Source organism: Aspergillus oryzae, chromosome 8 (assembly GCF_000184455.2).
Source record: "Aspergillus oryzae RIB40 DNA, chromosome 8".
Classification (NCBI taxonomy): Eukaryota; Fungi; Ascomycota; class Eurotiomycetes; order Eurotiales; family Aspergillaceae; genus Aspergillus; species Aspergillus oryzae.
In genome coordinates, this window is record NC_036442.1 from 3210901 (window position 1) to 3231114 (window position 20214).

The 20214-nt window shown below is 49.2% G+C and overlaps 11 protein-coding genes across 11 annotated transcripts; 5 read left to right on the forward strand and 6 right to left on the reverse strand.

The window, feature by feature from the left end:
* Nucleotides 1–554: 554 nt before the first annotated feature.
* Nucleotides 555–2111, forward strand: AO090010000075 (cytochrome P450; the record flags this gene model as incomplete). The annotated part of the gene is made up of 2 exons (XM_001827069.1): nt 555–1638; nt 1690–2111. 2 exons carry the CDS (start codon nt 555–557, stop codon nt 2109–2111), a joined length of 1506 nt encoding a protein of 501 aa, XP_001827121.1.
* Nucleotides 2112–2294: 183 nt separating this feature from the next.
* On the reverse strand, nt 2295–3465 carry AO090010000074 (uncharacterized protein; the record flags this gene model as incomplete). Its single annotated transcript, XM_023233826.1, has 2 exons — nt 2295–2907; nt 3170–3465. The coding sequence occupies 2 exons, from the start codon at nt 3463–3465 to the stop codon at nt 2295–2297; spliced, it is 909 nt and encodes a 302-aa protein (XP_023094024.1).
* Nucleotides 3466–3769: 304 nt separating this feature from the next.
* On the forward strand, nt 3770–4216 carry AO090010000073 (uncharacterized protein; the record flags this gene model as incomplete). The annotated part of the gene is made up of 1 exon (XM_001827067.3): nt 3770–4216. The coding sequence occupies one exon, from the start codon at nt 3770–3772 to the stop codon at nt 4214–4216; it is 447 nt and encodes a 148-aa protein (XP_001827119.3).
* A 633-nt stretch (nt 4217–4849) lies between these two features.
* Nucleotides 4850–5688, reverse strand: AO090010000072 (tautomerase family protein; the record flags this gene model as incomplete). Its single annotated transcript, XM_023233827.1, has 2 exons — nt 4850–4871; nt 5378–5688. 2 exons carry the CDS (start codon nt 5686–5688, stop codon nt 4850–4852), a joined length of 333 nt encoding a protein of 110 aa, XP_023094023.1.
* Nucleotides 5689–6052: 364 nt separating this feature from the next.
* Nucleotides 6053–7139, forward strand: AO090010000071 (SDR family oxidoreductase; the record flags this gene model as incomplete). The annotated part of the gene is made up of 2 exons (XM_023233828.1): nt 6053–6497; nt 6616–7139. 2 exons carry the CDS (start codon nt 6053–6055, stop codon nt 7137–7139), a joined length of 969 nt encoding a protein of 322 aa, XP_023094022.1.
* Nucleotides 7140–8180: 1041 nt separating this feature from the next.
* AO090010000070 (MBL fold metallo-hydrolase) lies at nt 8181–9023 on the forward strand (the record flags this gene model as incomplete). The annotated part of the gene is made up of 1 exon (XM_001827064.1): nt 8181–9023. One exon carries the CDS (start codon nt 8181–8183, stop codon nt 9021–9023), a length of 843 nt encoding a protein of 280 aa, XP_001827116.1.
* Nucleotides 9024–10095: 1072 nt separating this feature from the next.
* On the reverse strand, nt 10096–10877 carry AO090010000069 (uncharacterized protein; the record flags this gene model as incomplete). The annotated part of the gene is made up of 2 exons (XM_001827063.3): nt 10096–10328; nt 10397–10877. 2 exons carry the CDS (start codon nt 10875–10877, stop codon nt 10096–10098), a joined length of 714 nt encoding a protein of 237 aa, XP_001827115.1.
* Nucleotides 10878–11345: 468 nt separating this feature from the next.
* AO090010000068 (FAD-dependent oxidoreductase) lies at nt 11346–12917 on the reverse strand (the record flags this gene model as incomplete). The annotated part of the gene is made up of 4 exons (XM_023233829.1): nt 11346–11819; nt 11898–12256; nt 12314–12576; nt 12625–12917. 4 exons carry the CDS (start codon nt 12915–12917, stop codon nt 11346–11348), a joined length of 1389 nt encoding a protein of 462 aa, XP_023094021.1.
* Nucleotides 12918–13322: 405 nt separating this feature from the next.
* AO090010000067 (proline racemase family protein) lies at nt 13323–14120 on the reverse strand (the record flags this gene model as incomplete). Its single annotated transcript, XM_001827061.3, has 1 exon — nt 13323–14120. The coding sequence occupies one exon, from the start codon at nt 14118–14120 to the stop codon at nt 13323–13325; it is 798 nt and encodes a 265-aa protein (XP_001827113.3).
* Nucleotides 14121–15971: 1851 nt separating this feature from the next.
* Nucleotides 15972–18721, forward strand: ugd2 (putative UDP-glucose dehydrogenase Ugd1; the record flags this gene model as incomplete). The annotated part of the gene is made up of 3 exons (XM_023233830.1): nt 15972–16508; nt 16555–17498; nt 18694–18721. 3 exons carry the CDS (start codon nt 15972–15974, stop codon nt 18719–18721), a joined length of 1509 nt encoding a protein of 502 aa, XP_023094020.1.
* A 361-nt stretch (nt 18722–19082) lies between these two features.
* AO090010000064 (uncharacterized protein) lies at nt 19083–19995 on the reverse strand (the record flags this gene model as incomplete). Its single annotated transcript, XM_001827059.3, has 2 exons — nt 19083–19887; nt 19946–19995. 2 exons carry the CDS (start codon nt 19993–19995, stop codon nt 19083–19085), a joined length of 855 nt encoding a protein of 284 aa, XP_001827111.3.
* Nucleotides 19996–20214: the final 219 nt, after the last annotated feature.

The window sequence follows — 20214 nt, forward strand, 5'->3', positions numbered from 1 at the left end:
ATAAAATTTGTTTTTGCCTAGATTTCGGAGGTAGTAAGCGGTAAAGATAGTTTATATTCTTTTACTAATAAACCTTATTCTTTTCTGTCCTGATTATTCCGACCATCTCACTGCAAGCTAGTCTGGCTGAAGCAGCGTAAATTACTTACGAAACAGGCTATTCAACACTCTGGAAGTATAGGAAAAACAGGTCATTAAGCGTAGAGTATATGGCTCTGGGGGCCTCACTATCGAGGATCTACATACCTATCTTAAGCCCCATATGACGCAATAAACCAAGGATACTTTAAAGCAAGAAACCAGTCTCAAGGCGGATGAGACAAGGAACAGAAGAAAGCATCTGGATTTCAAATGCCAAACAAGGTATCTTCAAGTTTAAGAGCAGACTTCCTACAGGGCAAACCAAACTTCTACCAAGATCTAGGCTTACTTTCACATCTCTGTCTAGGGCTTCACACGTGACGGGTCTCACCACAACTGCTGCGTGAAATACGTCAGAGGAATAGACATTCACTTGTTCCTGTCTCATCATTCTTCGTGATATCCTAGTCACCATGGAACTCCTTCCAAAACTCGTAATCCTCCTGCTTGCTGCACTGGGGATTGCAAGTGTATCCATCCGGCGCTTCCTCAACCGGCGCCAGTTCGCACGCCGCTGCGGCTGTCAACCAGTCGCGAGATCTTTCAGCAAGGATCCTTTCCTAGGCCTTGATACCATCCCCGGGACAATCCGCGCGATCAGGCAGCATCGGGTTCTCGGGAGAAGTTGTGAGATATTTCGCGCATACGGCAACACTTTCACAGTCAAAGAGCTGCATCAAAGTGCCATCGTGACTATTGAGCCTGAAAATATCCAAGCAGTCTTATCGCTGAACTTCAAGGACTATACCCTCAGACACCGTCTCGAGCTATTTATGCCGCTATTAGGCAGAGGCATCTTCAATACCGATGGCCAACATTGGGCCTCGTCGCGCGCGCTGATCCGGCCGAGTTTCGCCCGTGAGCAGGTAGCCAACCTAAGCCTGTTAGAGAGGTTGATGCAGGATCTCTTTGTGTTGCTTCCACGGGATAGTACAACAGTGGACTTACAGGAACTGTTCTTCCGGTACACGATTGATTCCGCGACGGATCTTTTGTTTGGACAGTCTGTTGGCGCATTGAAGAAGAGTCAGTCTGGACTCGCGTTCGCAGATGCTTTACAGTATGCCCTTAAAGCTATTCCTGTACGAGACATGCTGGGCCCGTTGAATGCAGTCTACCGTGATCGAAAGACTGACGAGTGTAATCGAATCTGCCGAGATTTTGTACAGCAGTATGTTGAAGAGGCTGTCTATGCTGCTGGACCAAAGAAAGAAGAAAAAGAAAGCAGAACGACGGAGACGAAGCGAAGATATATTTTATCGCATGAGCTGGCGTCACGGACATCCGATAAGCAGCGTATGGTAGATGAGTTGATAAATGTGCTCCTGGCCGGCCGTGATACAACAGGAAGTCTGCTAGGGAATCTGTTCTTTATGCTAGCGAAGAATCCCGTGATTTGGGCGAAGCTGCGCGCAGAAGTTGCTGTCCTGCAGAATCGGCCACCGACATATGAGGAACTTCGCGGGCTGCGGTATGTTCAGTGCTGTGTGAATGAATGTATGGACTCCCACTCCTTTGACCTCGCTCTCACTAACATCAAACCCCCAGCCCTCCGTCTTCACCCCGTTGTGCCTACCAATAAACGCAAAGCAATGCGAGACACAGTCCTCCCACGGGGCGGAGGTAACGACGGCCTTTCGCCCGTTTTCGTCCCAGCAGGAACCCTTGTCGGCTATAACATCTACGCGATGCATCGCCGAACCGACTTCTATGGACCCGATGCAAAAGAATTTCGCCCAGAGCGCTGGGAGGACGGTAAGCTGCAACCGCGCTGGGGATATTTGCCGTTCAATGGCGGGCCGCGGATCTGTCTTGGCCAGCGCTATGCATTGACCGAAGCGAGCTACGTTCTTGTCCGGATGGCGCAGGAGTTCCGCGGGCTGGAGAGTCGGGATCCGGGGTCTTGGGAAGAAGGCCTGGTTTTGACGGTTTGCCCGAGGAATGGGACTAAAGTTGGGCTTATTCCTTGACAGCATGCGTATGACTTTTGTGATACAATATGATACTTCGAATAAACCGCAGTCACATCATTTGCTTAACCATCACCCATCATCGGATGTACCATTCATTTTCCAGCTACATCAAGAAGCATATGGAAGGTCAACCGAACATAGAGGTTTGCGTCAAGTCCGGGCTCGATAGTAGGTGAGTCACTACGCCGGTGTTACCACCGACTTCCCGCCCCTTGTCTGTGGCTTAAGCTGGCCAAGCATGATCTGCCTAGCGCGCCATCCAGCCCATTCATTGACCGAGCGTGTCTCATCATCCTGACCCTCCTCCACTGGTGGAATAATGCCGCCCTTCAGTCTCTGCATGGAGGCACTGTTCCGTGGGCGCATCAAATAGGCCACGCTTTGACGGCCCACCAGCGCCTGCTCCCCCGGGGCCGTTAAAACACGATGCAAGGAGCTTCGCAGAAGTCCACCTGTCCACTCAACAAGGGTATCGCCGATGTTCACCAGCGCATGCCCCGGTTCCGGCTTCACATACAGCCAGTTTTCTAGCTTGTTTTCACGGTCTGCCGGGAGGATCTGTAGTCCACCAACCACATTGAATAGCAGCGTGATGGAGCCAATATCAGTATGCCCACCGAGAGTGATATTATCGTACTTAGGGCTAGATTGGGACTGACCCAGTAGTAATCGGACCGATGTCTCAGAGATTTGTTCTAAGGGACTGAGTGCACTGAGGGTTCCAGGTGTAAGCCCCAGTTGATGGTCAAGACAAGTTAATATGATATCTGTTATGGAAATGAGACTCCACATCCTAAGTTATGATTTCGGTTTGTGGCCTTGAATACCTATAACAGAATGGGAGTTCTCAATGAATTGCCGCACTTCCGCTCGTCTGGCTTCAATGGAATCGGCGTTCCTTCGTGGAGGGCGGTTACCAAGAATATCGTCTTGGTTTATGGAATAAAGCTCCATGCAATCCATCTTACCGTCATCTGTCCTGAGTTGACCCTTACGCTTGTACCTTCTCATCATCAGCGTGTTGCAAGACTATATCGAAGTGATTGGAATCTTACCCGGTTAGGTCATGAGGCGGCGTGTAGGCATAGTTATCAAGAACCGACTGGTCGAGGTCGAAGGTTTCCCTTGTAAGATCGAACATTCGCTCCGCGTCCCCTAGGAGCTCATTGCCTTTGTCCGACTGGCGCAGATCTAGCGAGAAAAATCCCCATTCCTGACAGGCTTGGAATAAGAGTTGGCTCTCGTGCTCGCTTCCATTCTGAAGGCCTTCCAGAGACACCTTTGGCAAGGGCACAATATGAAGATCGGATGGGAATGGAGGGCATTGGTCAAAATATCTGGTTGTCGGCATTGTCGGCAGCAAACGAAATGGGGCCTGAGGGGGGAAAGTGTGGGTTACAAGTGGGCTTATGTATCAGTGTTCTTCTACCCCGCTCAGGCCCTAGAGAGATGAATCCAGCCCCGAAATGCTCCGTAATCCTTGCATCGGACTGCGCTAAAGTCGCCATTGCCTACTATTAATATGCTCTAGGACTGCCTTCTGTGGTGTCTTTTTGTTTCTCATTTCCATTTTCCTTTGCACCGAACACGTCATCAGGGGTGGTTTTATACACGAAATAGAAAGTTTCTCCCCACCCTTGTTTCAACGAGAAAAGATGGCAGAGACACTACCAACCAGCCTGTCCACCGCATTGGACATCTCTCCTTCCGGCGACCAGTTTTCTATGGAGCTTCCAACGGATATTGCATTTGGAGCAGGTGAGTTCGGCCTTATCCACGCCTTCCGTGTTGTCAAGGTGAAAGATCTAGGCTACAGGACTAACAAAAGAACGTCCCCAGTCAGCTGTGGGGGTTATGTAGCCAGTTTGATGGCAAAATATGCCGTCGTTCATGCTTCGAAGCATGAGACGCTACGAACGCAAACGGATGTTCGGACATCGCTGGTTCAGTTCTATCGTCCGATCATTGCGTCAAAGCCAGTCCAAATGCAGTTACGCGAAGTGAGCCTCGGTAAAGCATGGTCCACACTACGCGTTGAGACGTCCCAATTTGGCAAGATTGCAGCATCTGCAGATCTATGGTGGGGGACCCTAGTCAATTAAACTGGACTTCAAATTCCCGGGCATCAGTCTTCAGACCGGTTGGCATTTGACTACCCGTCAAGTTGATCTATCGAAACTGGAAATGGATTGTGACCCTGATTGGACATCTTACCAAACGGCGTTTCATCCAAATGGATTCCGGCGTGCTCACTCCTATGTGAGAAATTTCATCCCAAAGTCTTGGCCCTCTGATATAAAATTCACAGAGCAATGGATCCTACCTGGCTGGGACTGCCTCCCTCAAGGATCCTGTGCAGTGCAGAAAGACGAGGAAAAAGCACGATGGACAACAGAGATGATACAATTTGCTATAGACATGAGTCTGCCAGTTCAGGAGAACTTTTTCCCACGATCAAAGCGATTACCCATGGTAGTGTTGCTGCTACGCTCAAATTCGCGGCGGCCCAAAGAGATTCTCGGATCCAAGGAAGGCCGAACTGGAGGGAGCTAGAGCTAGATGGGTCTAAGGAACCTATTACGCAGACTGTTCATGTCACATTATCTATGTCGACCGAGGTAAAGAGAAATCTGCCACGGAAGGGTGTTCGATGGCTCTACTTGCGCAGTGAGGTCAAGCGTATTGTAGATGGAAGAATGGATATGGAAATTCTTCTATGTGACGAAACCATGGAGTTAATTGCCGTTAGTCAACACGCTGCACATATCATACCTTCGGCACAAAAATTGGAAAAGGGCGGGGGAAAAGCGAATATATGACTAGATTCATAGCGGAGGTCGTGGAGGTGGGTTCTCAGATTAAGCAAAGTGTTACCCTTTATGCATAAACAGCATATTACTATGTTAAATTCATCTTTCGCCGAGAATGCAATCTTTCATGTTGTTGAGACATATATGCTCGCTACATGTAAATAATATCAGACTATCGATAATAGAATGCAATACAATGATTGTACTTCGTACTCCTTTTGACTCCACCATGAAACCAGTGTAAGTTTCTCAAGTAAGTCCGTAGAAGTACATCTTTCAATCCAAAGCTAGAGCGCCGTCTTCCCTCCTTCAGGAAACGCCCCCTTATAAACAACAGGCCGATTCTCCCTCACCCACAGCTGCTCCGCCTCACTCTTCCACGGCGGTGGAATCATCCCATTGATCTTCCACAACCGCCGTTCGGTCTCATCAACATGATACTCAACATCATACCCTTTGTCCAGTACATGGGGCTTCAGCACCCGGTCGATACTGGCGGTGACCCGGGCGTATGATTCGTCGGCGTCTGGCAGACGGATGGCGATGTGGGCGACGACTATCCGGACGAAGGGCTTGGCTGTTTTGGACCGTTGATCGCCGCCCACGAAGACGTTTTCAGGGTCCAGTTCGTGGAATTGGACAACAACATAGAAGGCGGGGAGGCCGACGGATGTGTAGTTTTCCGTAATGGCTTTGGAAAAGGCTTCCTTTTCCGTTGAAGTGGTAAAGGTCCCTGGGGGATGGTATATTTGCCAGAGGGGCATTTTTCTGGGAATGGTATGTGATACGGTGAATAGGAGGGAGCGATATCTCTCTGATAGTATGGCAGAGGTGAGAGAATCAGGGGCTGGGGTTTGCGTAGAGGCCTCTTTATAGGATATCGTATCCCCGCTGACAGGTGCGAGTTCGGAGCAAAACGCTAGATTAGAAATCGTGAGTTACGTTAACCAAGGAAAGTTTCAGATATGGTAATCAGTTTTAGTTATGATTAGTGAACTGAGTCAACGCGGTGGATTACGCCATCACTATTGCTTGCTTCTTCTACTTTGTGGCCCCGCGGTGGTATAAAAAGTGTCGACATCCGGCTAGAACAACCTATCCACGGAGAATCCCCAGAATCAGCTCAACATGTCACTTCCCCATCACTCTACCCCTCTTATATTAATTACCGGGGCGACCGGGTTCATCGGCTCACAAGTCGTTCTCGTATCCCTGCGGGCGGGCTACCAGGTGCGACTAGTCATCCGCAAACCCGAGCAGGAAGCCGTTCTACGAGCCCGATACCCTAACTATAACGACCAAATCGAAATCTCAATCATTACAGATATCACTGTCCGAGACGCATTCAAGCCTGCTTTTACCGGCGTGGACTATGTTTTCCACTTGGCTTCCCCAATGCCAGGTCGCGGTTCTGACCTACAAGCAGACTATATCGACCCGGCCGTCAAAGGAACCGAATCCGTTCTCTTTTCTGCGCTAGCATTCCCTCAAATCAGGAAGGTGATCATTGTATCCTCGGTCCTGGCATTAGTGCCCCCTACTGCTCTGCAACAGAAGGAAGTATTCGTCAAAGGTGAAGATCTTTCTGCTCCTTTCCACTATATGCCGGTACCTGAACCAACACTGATAGAATGGGGTAGACAACACCAACGAGATCATCCCAATTGATTTGCCTACGATTATACCTGAAGGCCCCCATGGACACGGCTTGAAATACAGCGCCTCGAAGATTTGCGCCCACCAAGCCACGCGGGACTTCCTAGCCCGCCAGAATCCACACTTCACTATCATTACGCTCCATCCAACTTTTGTTCTTGGTGAGAGTCTCATCCAGGAAACACCAGAGGGGATAGACGGAATCAACGCGCTCTTCTGGAATAGTCTGCGTTCTGAGAAGCCGACAATGCCGAACGTGTGGGTGGATGTACGTGATGTGGCGGAAGCGCATCTTCAGACGCTTAAGACGGAGATTCCGTCTGGGACGGAATTTCTTTTGTCGGCGCCGGCGGCGTCATGGGGAGAAGTAAGCGAGTTGGTGAGGCGGAAGTTCCCTTTTGTTGGCTGTAAATTAGAGGGACCGATCGAAGGAGGGTGGACAGTTGATGCACGGACTGCGGAGAGGATGTTGGGAATGAATTGGAGGAGGCAAGATGAAATTGTCGAGGTGATGCTGGAGCAGCAGTTGAGGTTGAGAGAAGTTGAGGCTTCCTTGTAAGTTAATAAGACGTTGAATAACTCAATTTGATTAATATCTCGCATCATTAAGTCCACTGGGTGTCCCTACGTTCAGAATCCTTTACTTCATCATTAACTTTGTAAACGTAGATTGTCCACCCTCGGAGGCCCCAACCGGGGATTGGAACCACAGCTGGAATTTTACCTATCTATCATCCCACGGAATGATCCGGTATACTAGAGTTAATGACCTTTTCGATATGCTGGGACGGGTATTGACCAGGACAAATCTGACTCTAATGTTGGACAATGCCGGACGGCTTATACTTATTCTTCGTTGGCTATTCGTCGGCTAGTTCGTTTAATAAATAAATAATAGACATGGATTTATGACTGGAAACTCTGTCATCTTACTAGAAAACCAAGTAGGGTTCTATAACTAATCATAATGATGAATAATCACTAACTGCGGGACTGTTGCTTATTGATCAACTATAAGGAAATGTGGCCTTTCCGTGTTCAATGACAGCTCCATTAATGAAATGAGCAATTTAAAGCTAATCTCCACAGTCAATCAATGCCGACCCGAGCTCGGCAGATGCGAATGGTGGGGAGAGAAGGCCAATTGGGCTCTATTGTGGACCCTGTCTAGACGATATGCTGAAAACCCTAACCTCGCCGAGCCGATCTCGGGTCGGCTTTTGTTGGCATATCTGCACACTACAGAAACCATGGCGAGAAGCGAATCTAGTACGAGTGAAGGGGGCCAACACTGGCTCTGCCACGATGTTTGATGTTATTTCTGTAAAAATCAATCTTCACCATGGCATACTTGTGGCGGTGGATCGCCGGACGGAGGTCTGCGGTGTAGTAGCTCTGGCGCAGTCGGCTGCCACCAAGCTTTCATGATCGCTCATCAAAACTCTCGCGGCCGAGGATAAAGAGCAATAGCTGGGGGATGACAAATCCGGCAGTGACTTGAGGGAACTGGAATTTTCGAAATGACTCCGTCGAGTTATCCTTAAATAATGTCCATATTTGCGTACCTCCCAACCCTCAGACTTGTCTGGAAAAGATAATCATGACTCTCCAACATAAAGTCTTCTTCAGCAAGCGGCCGAGTGCCACCAGAACTGGCCCTGCAGGCGCTGATGATCTTAAATGGGTCCCCACGAGCTCTACGCTTATCTACGGCGAAAATGATGCTGTGCTCGTCGATACTCAGCTGACGGTCCAAGCCGCGGAAGAGTTGGCCAACTGGGTTGTTGATAGTGGGAAAAACCTAGTAGCCATTTATATCACTCATGCGCACGGCGATCACCATTTCGGCAGTTCGACTCTGTTAAAACAGTTTCCCAGCGCGAAGGTTCTGGCGATACCAGAGGTTGCGTCCAGGATGGAGAACGAGCACTCGCCAGAGAGATTGCAGAGTGTGTGGGAAAAACTATTCCCTGGACAGATCACAAACTCGTTCACGTCCGCTGAAGCTCTTCCAGCGGATGAATTTGAGCTGGAAAATGAAAAGCTGGTGGTAGTGCGACTGGGCCACACGGATTGCGACGACACTACTGCTCTATGGGTGCCCTCGATTGGTCTGCTTGTGGCGGGGGACGCCGTTTATGGCAATACGCACCCTTATATGGGGGAATCTGGGACCATTGAATCGCGCCTTGCCTGGATTGTGGCGCTGGATAAACTTGCTGCCTTGAATCCGAAGGTAGTCATCGGTGGACACAGCGACCCAAACGGTTCATTCGGTCCGGATGCTATCACGGAGACGAAGACCTACTTTGAAACCTTCAATCAAGTCGTAGCGGAGTCGATGACCGCCGAAGAGGTTTATTTGCGTATGATGAAGTTGTATCCGTCACGGCTAAATCCTGGGTCACTCTGGAGCGGTGCAGCACTTTCAAAGGGAAAGTGAGAACACGGCGGGAATTGCATTTTTGACAGATTTTTCTGTATTGTCGAGATGCAGCAGTGCAAGTGGGGGCCCCGGAGCAGGACTGCTACAACAGCCTGAATATTAAACCACAATCGACTTCGATGCGAACTGTGATATAGGGGCCTTCCAGCAATGCACACCACACCAAGCTTGTATTGTTGCACCTTTATATTTCACCTTATCGCTTTTTGTTGCGGGCTGGACCATTCTTGTACCCCTACCACTTTGGCTTGTGTATGCGTAACACCATAAACACACAATTCCATGTTGTTGAGGTAAAGTCACCAGGTACAGAGAGGACTGAATATAATAGGATGGCTTTTTGTAGCAGACCCGTGTCGGAAACACTTCCGAAGGTGTAGCACTAGCGCTGCAATAGCATCCTGGGCATCCTGTCTCTATCAACATATTTGCATACATGAGAAAGGGATTAGCGCACATCTGAATCTCACCACGACGCCGATTCTCGTAGGTGACCAAAAGTAGGGAGTTGCTTGCGTAAATATCTTCTGTGGTTGTTAGCCCTGTTATCAATTTTGGTGCTACTATCACCAATTAACTCCGAAGCAAACAAAGGCGATGATGACAGACAATGTCGGCAATTCCTCGTCTTCTCCAGTATCAGACGGCTAGGCAGGAAATTCATATTATGAAGTTGTTGACCTGGCATCAAGTATGAGATTGGCAATGCCACCATTGAGAATGAGTGCGTCGAAGCTATAGGTAGATCCACCATATACACCTAGGTTCGGTTTCATCGTCTCAAGAAGAGGCATATATCTCTTAGCTTCGGCAATATCGTCTTCGTTGGCATTGAATTGATCATATACTCCATGACGGATATGGAGCACAATTCCGACAACTGTATTTCATTACGCTATAGTTACCTCGAACCCCTACCCTGTCACATGAGGAAACTTGAGATTAAACAAAATCTCCGTCTATAACGCCTTCCGTAGTCTGGTTGAGCCTCATGACGGGTCGTTAAATATTCACCAGACACTCGAGATAAAGTACCCATTCGCATTGACCTCGCAAGCCCACCCTGTACTCAGTATCCAGTGGACTCTCGATACAACTCGCGGATCAACTCTGCCAATCGCTGGACTTCATGCTTATACCAAGGCATGGCATGATGATAATCAACATCGTATACCTTTGATGTACCCGACTCATAATACGTCGCATGTTGTTGCCTTCCCAATGCCAAAAACATGTCCTTCAGTCCATGCACATGTAGCGTGGGTATCTTCACTAAATCCGTCGATCCCGTATCGGCCATCTCTGTAACAATCAAGTAGTCAATACAAATATTCAGAGCGTCGAAAAAGCTAAGAGAAAGAGCAACATACGATGACCAATCTCCGACACCATGGGTGCACCCGCACCCATACACAGCACCCCAAACTTCAGCTTCGGAGTATTTCCCAGTTCCCCAAATGCTGTCCTCCGCTGTTGGTCCAACAATAGTCCACCGGTGATGCGGGTGCCCTGACTGAATCCCATTACACCCACCCATTCTCCACCGGGACCCGCCGCCTCCATCAGTTTCCAAACGCGCTCCACACCGTCCCGCCCCGAGATGTCGTATCCACTCCCATCACTCTGCTCGATTTCCGATCCATCCTTCTTGAACCATGACCGGAAAGGTTTATAGTCACGGAAAGCGGGCAGAACGCCTGGTCCTGGTCCGCTTTCGAAAGGACCATCGAAGAAAACGAATTGGAAGTCGTTTTTCAGCAGTCCGGCCAGCTGGGAGCATTGAACCTCGTAGATGGCGCCCTTGGACCCGCCACCGTGAAAACAGGCGATGCGCGGTAGTGACTTGGTCATTGTAATTATAGCAGGATTTCTATGACGATCAGGTCGTAGGGATAGGGTGGAGTTTATGCGAGTGAGCGGTGATCTTGTTTGTGGTGGGGGGATTTTATAAATAAGAAGCAAGTCGGTGAAGGGGTTGGCGGGGTCATGTGAGATCAGATGGAGTGGAATTCCAGGATCATGCATGCATGATTGATTATCTTAGCAGGTTGCATTCAGGGCAGCCATTCATTCCTCTTCTTTCCTGTGGTTTGCGACCGTTGCATATTTCTACATGCTTGACGTTGCACCTCCCAATACATACCGCGGTCAAGGCGTAACTCGGGATATTTTCGAAGAATTGAGTTTATTACACGCTGATCAGCGGACCTTCCATGAGAATACGGGCTCCATGTGCACAATTAGTACTTAATCATAAATATCACAGGGGAGATGCAGCAGGCTTTCTTCTACCTATGTGCCTGCACGACTCAATCACAATCACTGTGTGTAATGCAGCCCAGGAACCACATTGAATCCGACTAGTACCAACACCACCCCAACCAACATCATCATTAGCAAAGGACCATACCAATACGTATATTGCTCGAGCTGAATATCTGACCATGCCAGCTCTGAACGTTCAGGTAGTGGAAGGAATTTAACTGAGACTCCACCTGCTACATCTTTGGAGAACCATTCGGCAATGACCTGCTCATTTCTCGTAAGGTAATATCTCGCAATATGTCGATCCCACGACCCGCAGAATGTCATGTGGCGGATTGCTCGTTTGGCTTCGCGATAGATAGGCTTCAAGCGTCGGATACGACGTTGCGTGAATGTACCGAGTAGTATGTTGATTTCTTCTGTCGAGGGCTTTGTGCGCCTCCCCCGGAGGCGGCCATACAACAAATTAGCCAGCTCAGCGGCATCCTCGATAGAGCAGCTAGTATCTTGTCCTGTATGAGGTGCCGTCTATATCATTGTCAGATCACCCCACGTGAATCTTGGGGATTATGAGAGCACCTTGTGCATGCTTCCGCCAATACAGACTATGTCCCTCCAATGCCCCCTTTCACGTAGCCCTTCCTCCATTGGCATCATACTGACCGATTTTCGCCTATCCCACACGTCCCGCCAATTCAGATCGGTGGATAGAGCCTGGTCGTATAGTTCGGTATTCTCACAGCGCTGTCGTATTTCCTTTTCCGAAAGCTCTGGAGCACTGCCGTAGGGGTACTTACAGTCGAACTTCAAGAAGATACTCCAGATTATCTCTGCATTGTTCCCCACCAAGCATGTTATGTTCTGCCCTGCACAATTACTGGTCAACATGGTGCCACGAGTCAATGCTGGATAGTCCAAATCTTGCGTGGAAACTCCTGTAATACGAACGTACTCGACGGTCATATCTGCAAGGAGACATTAGTAGGGTACCTTACAGCCAGAATGGCTATTGATAAACCTACAATTGTTGACATCCATCGTTAATCCCTCTAGTTTCGACAGTCGAGCCATCTCACCCCGTACCTTGCTGTGCGCACCATCTGCTCCAACGACAAGATCGCCTCCGTAGTCATATCCATCCCACGTTACGACCCGCATACAATTCGGCCCAGTCTCTATGCGGACAACATTCTTGTCGAACTTGAGTTTATCATTTCGCGGAAGGTGGGTATATAACATCTCAAGCACTTTCCGTTTACTCATGAACGCCGGCGAATATCCGAATCTAAGTGATACTTAGAGTGACAATTGCATGGGACGAAGGTATACACACCGTTCACGTAGAACTCTAGGGAACCCAATCTCGTGTGAGCCCGTATCTGGTAGAGTCATGTACGCCTTCTCTATTGGCACAATAAAGTCCGTTATTCGATCCAGTAAGCCTAATTGATCCCAGATCCGTGCTCCGTTTGGCATGACAATCAGTAGGTCCTCTCGAGGAGGAACACGTTCGTTGCGCCTTTTGAGGATAAGATAGTTGATCCCTGCCCGGTGCAGACAGTATGCTAAGGTAATGCCTTCGATGGATGCTCCCACGATGATGACCTTGAAGTGGGGCAGGTGCATCTTGTCGGGGTTATGGTATGTGGACTTCTTTGGTATGGATTATCCTGCGAAAACGTACCCGCGAAGAGGGATGGACGTTTGGCTTGAGGTTAATATCCTTGACGTGGCCCGCTCATCTTGTACGACATTGTCGCCGTGACAATGGCTTGGTGTCGTACTTTGGATGCTGTGCGTGTAACCTGTTCTGTACTTACGCCTTGACGAGATTCTTTGGACTCTTCTCTTTATCTTGCGACAGCTTGGTGTACTTCATGATGCAAGTTATATATGGTTCAGGTTCTAATTCTTTATTGAACTGTAGAGCCTTAATCGTGGTGCTATTAAACTTCCCGGACTAGGTTCTTGTCTTCAGGACATCGACACAACAACTGTTAAAGTAGTATTGATAGCTACTGAGCACCATACTCAAAGTTTACAGCGCCATTGATCACCAACACGGAATCCTTGGGGGAAAGGATCCTCCGAGTCTAGCACAACCGTCTGATAACCCGTAATCCACGCCCGACCCTGGATAGTTGGCAAAACGGCCGGATAATCAGCGACCTTGGTCGTCCCCCGAATATGGGTGATGAACTCAGTCCCCAGAATACTCCTATGCACAAACTTCTCCCCGACGGCAATCTGTCCTCGAGCATGTAAGACAGCTAGACGGGCAGAACTACCCGTGCCGCAAGGGCTTCTATCAAATCTGCCCGGAGAAGTAACAACTGTATTGATAGCCGTCTTGCCACTTCCGTCCGAAAGCTCTTCGACAGGCTCAGTGAACGCGAGAACACTATAGCCAAAGATATCGGGGTTCTCGGGATGTGCCGGGGTGTAAGCTGCGTTGACTGCCTGTTTGATCTTCTCCCCGACCTCGACTAACTTTGGGCCATCGGCGTTCCGGATTCTCAGGCCAAGTGATCCCGCGTCGACGAGTATGTACATCATGCCTCCGTAGGCGATATCGACAGACACAGTGCCGATACCAGGAACGTCAATCTTGTAATCGAGCTGAAACACGAAGGACGGGACGTTATCAAAGGCGACGCTCTTGCATTTGCCTCCCCGGCATTCAGCCCTCACTTGGACAAGTCCGGCTGCAGTGTCAAGCGTAAGCTCGGTCACGGGCTCCTTCATAGGGATCATGCCGGTTTCTAAAAGTACGGTGACCGTGCATATACAGTTGGATCCCGACATGGGTGCATATTCTTCGTTTTCCATAATTATTAACCCGGCATCAGCACGGGGATCGCAGGGAGGGAGGATAAGGTTCACATGTTTGCCTGGTCGGCCTCGAGGTTCATTGAGAAGAAGAGACCTTACCTCATCTTGCTTGTATAGGAAATGCTGTCGCTTCTCGAACATGGTCTTTCCGGGGACGTCGAGGACTCCGCCGATAATCACATCGCCGACTTCTCCCTCGGCGTGACATCCGACAATGGAGATGGTTCGGGACGTAGGCATGTCTGGGTCTATAATTTGGGCTATGAAAGATGATAGTACCAAGTGAATTAAATAGTTCGATTCTTCAACGTCCTTTGCTCCTATTTCATTAATTTATATACCCCTAGCCAGAGCGCAGGTCCGACACGGAGGCCTCATCCGCAGTTCCGCCGATGGAAGGCAACTAATCACCAGGGACAAAGAATCGACACGATCATCTGGCAGCCTTGACTTCCTTCCCAAGACGGTAAGAGGCGGATGATCCTGAAAATTGAATCTCGGTTTGGGTTTATGAGGCTGCTGAGCATTCCTTGCTTGAATTTCCCCCGCGTGGGGGCGGGGTCATGGCAATGAGAATCAATCGTGGAGCTCCCTATATTTGGCGCTTTCTTCATGTATCCCACCCCAATGCGAAACTTAAAAGACTTTGCTTTTTCCCAGGCCTTGTTTTGCTTTTGGTACTTTTGTTGTGGCGTTTGTCTGGTACACTGCTCACGTGGTGGTTCATGATTTGGTCTACCACGGAGGGAAATCGTTCAATAACAGTAGTAAATGCGATATATTAGCTAGGTTTCGAACAGGAATTTGCAGACAATCTAGTAGATAGCTAAGTTAGGTTAGGTTACGTTGATAGGGTAAGGTATACCATGTTACATTATTTCCAAGCAAATGAGGTCGTTGTGGAAAGCAGCTAAGCCTTGGGCTCCACTGTTGACCTATGACAGAAACCTTGAAGAGCTGTCAATATCTGAGACATACTAGTGGTCGCGGTGACGAAGTAAAAATAAAGTAGAATAGAATAATGTTAAAATTAGGTCCCTGGTGCACATAGCACCATGTGGCTATATATATCCTTGCCAGATGTGAGGCTATACACAAGCCCGACATGTCCACCTTCTTTGGTCGCAAAAGCGAAGATCATAGCAGATGGTGACACCAAACGAACTGTATACACAGCCTGACATCTGGATCCACAGAAACTACTACAAACAGAGTATAGCCACGTACCCATACTGCGTCGCAGATCCAAATAAAGAACATCCGCGCGTTCGTACCCAATAGCTAAGACCCAATGCGCCAAGTCGCATGCCACGTAGTCAGACACAACAACACCAAGGACCAGTGGGATCGCGTTACGAATCCTCCCAAGTCTGATAATTCAGTCTGACTTACCACGGTCGGAAATGGTGGCACAATCTAAGACGATCGGAGAATTAAAGGAACTGGTGAGGTGGCTGGTGAACTGACCGCTACTTGATATCGATAGACCCATTTCGACACGACACTAAAAGTGCCCACTTCTCGGTCCCAACTTGATACAAAGTCCTCCATGACGAGGGGAGGTCGTTTGGCATTCTACCATTTCTCCCGGCCATGATGCCCTTCCTACCCATTTTGCTCGTCCTCGCCGGGCTCACTTTTTTGTTTCGGCGACGGCGATACAAGGCCATCGAGCAGGGTGACAGTCCTCGGGTGGTCGTTAAAGGGCATACCTATTCAGATAGCGTGGAGGAGATAGAATTACCGCAGTTGAAAAGCGAGAAGGTCGAGAATGTTCGGAAAGCTTGTATGATAGGCGCGGGATATGTGGGTATGTATGGTTTATGGCTCGTGCTGATTCAGACTCGTATGGTCGCTAATCTGTTTGCTCAAGGTGGATTGACGGCACTGGTACTTGCGTCGCAAAACCCACATATCCAGTTCTCTGTCGTGGACAGTGATGCTCGTCTCATTGCCGCATGGAATTCAGATCGCCCTCCTGTCTTTGAACCAGGACTGGAAAATTTATTATTTGAGCCTAATGACCCACCGGCATTACCGACACCGTCGCCATCACCAAAGCCAGAGGCCTCACAGGATGAAGATTGTCTAGAAAACTCAAGTAATAGTACCAATCACGGGGAGCTCATCGCTCTGTTACCGCGCCGACGGAAGCTCGCCAATGTGAACTTCTCGACTAATATGCACGAAGCCGTGGCAGCGGCGGACATGGTCTTCCTGTGTGTAGACGCGCCATCCAGTATCATGAACGGAGACAAAAGCGACATAGACCTATCCCGCTTGGAAATCGCCATCCAGGCGATCGCACAGGTTTCGACAGGCCACAAGATCATAGTCCAGAAAAGTACCGCGCCATGCGGTATTGTACCACGACTAAAGAAGCTCGTAAGTCTCATAGAACCATAACATGCGGTTGCCCTAACGGTTGTAGTTGAAAGAAACGGCCTCGCCATCGGCATCCTTCGATGTACTTTCTAACCCCGACTTCCTCGTACCCGGCGCAGCAATCAGAGACCTCCTTTATCCACCCCGCGTGATCATCGGACATGTCTTCTCGGAAGACATGTCACCCGAAGCATTGACGGCGTTGAAACGGCTGTATTCCCCATGGGTTCCGGATGATCGCATCGTGACCATGGACGCATGGTCTTCGGAACTGGGCAAAATCGCGGCCAACGCTTTGCTCGCCCAACAGATCAGCAGTCTCAATTCCCTTAGTGTTCTCTGCGAGTCGACGAACGCCAATATCAATTATGTCTCGGAGACTCTCGGATTAAGTCAGCGATCAGGACTGGGATTCGGCGGGTCGAGCCTGCAATCGGATGTACTTTGCTTGGTGTATCTGGCGAGGGAGTTGGGATTACAGGAGGTTGTTGATTACTGGATGGCGGTCCTCCGAATGAACGAATACCAAAGGCATCGAGTCGTGAAACGCTTAATCACCCGACTAGGCGACGTGAAAGAGAAACGAGTAGCGGTGCTCGGCTTTGTGTCGAAGGGAAATGTGATGGATACGCGGACCACGACGGCATTGGGCTTGGTACGAACCTTGACTAGCAATGGGGTGCGAGTCAACATATATGATCCGCACGTTCAGGCCGACCGCAGCGAAAGCACGCTACGACTCTACGACTGTCATCCAGAAATGGTGACCGTGACCGAGTCCATTGAAACGGCGTGTTTTGGATGCAGCGCGTTGGTGCTCCATACCGACTGGGAGGAGTTCCGCCAGGACCAGGTGCGATGGCAACGCATTTCTGGTCATATGGCGAGTCCGAGGGTACTTTTGGACCCTCATGGCGTATTTGATGGGTTTAAGATGCAGCAGTGGGGATTCGAGGTGTTGCAGGTTGGTATCCGAAGTACGAAGGTGCTGTGAGCTGGTATAATATCTCTTGTATTGTATCATGTATGCATTATGACGGCGATTTTGAGCGACTTGGTTGATTTTTAGCATTCATGAAACTTTTAATGCATACATCAGCGTTTTGAATATCATAGCCCCCGTGATCAGGCATCCCTAGGACTAGTCAAAAGTTCCAGACCTCGCTCCGTATGAAGAACATAGATGTCTATAACAATAAGAGTAACACATACAATAGTCTACAATCATAACTACACCTCCTCCCCGGCATGCTTCCTAATATACGCGGCAACCTGATCAGGAACAACCAACCAAGGAGTATGAGCCGTCTTGATCTTCTCCGTCTCAAAGCTAGCCCCCTTCCCCCTAGCCTTCTCAACCATCAACTCCTGCACAAACAACGGAATGGCCCGATCATCCTCACACAGAAGATACGCGGCAGGAATATCCACATAAGCAGTCCTAGTCGCGGGCGAGTTCTTCGTCGCCCACGCATGCGGGCGCAGTGTTTTCGCCCACTCCCGTCCATCCGGGACATCATGAAAGAAGAGCGTGAATGGATCGGCAGCCGTGACTGTAGCATTCTCTTCCTATTTCGTACATTCTTAGTCTCATGTACCGGACCGGATTGAAAATAACAGGCCATCGAGGGAAACTTACATTCATAACATACCACTCCGGTGGCACACCTCCAAACGCCCCAATCAAGCTCTCTCCGACATCCGGCAAGAAGGCCGAGATGAAAATCAGCTTCGTTACGCCACCTTGTTTACCCTCCCTTTGCCGTTCTGTTCGGCTTAGTCCCTCAAGTGCGCTGTTTACAGGTAGGCCCGACCAGCTGTGTGAGATGATGATGACATCCTGACCGGCGTTCACGGCTGGTTCGACGAGTGCGCGTACGGCGTTGATATCGGCCGTTAAGTCTTTGATTTCGGTTGCTTGTTGAATTGAGGGGAAGGAGACTGTTTGGCAGGTGTAGCCGTGTGGGGCCAGTTTGGCGATGAGTGGGTCGAATGCTGATGATGGGTACCAGGCTCCTGGGGCAAAGATGAGCGTTGGCTTTGACATGTTCTGTATTTCTTCCAGGTACGGTGGTTTTGAATGATATAGGGCTACCGATAGGACGAGTACTGGAAAGTGGATGGGGAGTTATTGAATAAACCCGAGCTTAAATGGTTCTCTCTGAAGATATCGATGATCTGATAGTTCAGCCCCCAAGGGCCATGGCCAATGAGCCATGACTGGGGGAGCTTAGCTGAGGGCTAAACGGTGTAGTGGATCAGAACCTCAAATTGACATCGCACCCTATATTGGGTCCTATTGGTTCTCTCGTATAGACTTCGCAGCTAGTCGTGAGGCTAGCCTTATGCGGGGAATGCCCACGTACGCAATGAGGCTATTGTTACCAATAATCAGATGATTTGTCTGTTGTTCTGGCAATCTGGTTGCTATCTAATTTGGAACAATCAAGCCATTGAGGCTCTCGGTAATGAAAAGTATAAAAAATTGTGAACAGCCGCAAATAGGTAAGCACATTTATTCTATAGCCTTCGTCACGATAAGAAAAGACTCGCCTTCAGCATGCTAAAAATCTCTCATAGTTTGGGCTTCCTCGATAATGTCCCAATATGTTGTTTCCATTTATCGTCGACCGTGATCTTGTCGCGACGCGGTATAGCATTCCATCTACGAAGGTACTTCTGGCGCTCGGCGTCCCATCTAGACAGCTCAGCATCGCTAAATGTAGCAATGGCATTGGCGCAATCCATCACTCGTTCCATTGGAACGAGATGTCCTGTTGGCAGCGTCACCTCCTTCACTCGTTGCCGACGAACACCGCCATTTCCACCAACACCAGTACCTGTGACGTCCAGCTTGGCTTGACGAGCGGCGGGTGAAGATAATTCAGAAGTTTCCCCGAAGACATACAGAACGCTCGGTTTCATCTCACCCAAACGACGGAAAAGCTGCGCCGGTTCTGGTCGGTAAAACGGGTAGTCCTCCTCCAAATCATCCGGGTGCATCTCGTTTTGCCATTCACCTTTCTCAAGGTCTACTCTCCCGCCCTCGTAGTTAGGTCGCAGGAAAGTAAATACTTCTTGGGCTTTAGGAGTGGTCAATGTCACCGGTTGTGGACCGAGTTCACTAGGCTCCGGATATATCTCGGTCGGCACCTCGCGAAGTCCATATTCCACATATTTTTCAAACACACGAGGATCCCATTTCTGATATACCTTGTTGTTTTGAAACCGTTTTATGGCGTCTTCTTTTGTGGGCCATATATCGCGTCTGTAGCTCGAAGCAGGAGCATAGTCCTTGCTCGGGTTCTCGGTCTGGATGACGGGATCAATCAAAACAAGAGCCTGAAGGAGAGATGGGTGCAATAATGCTAAACTGGCTCTAAATCCCGAGGTATTAGAGCTCCACGCTCGTACATGTATAGAAAGGGTATACATACAAGTGCATCCCTCCCATGCTATGGCCTACTCCGATGATAGGATGGGGCATGTCGTCCTGATACTGATTAATTAAAAAGAGGAGGTCTCTCGCGTGGTCATTCCAGCTAGCTAAGGAGCATCAGCAGAAAAGCCCTACCCTATGGTCGGGTAGGAAGATACGAACGATCATTGCCAAGAATTCTCTCATTCAAGACGCAACTCTGGCCTTGGTGCGCGACATCTGCGATCCATATGCTCCGGATTCTCCTGCCCAGGGAGCTCATTCGCT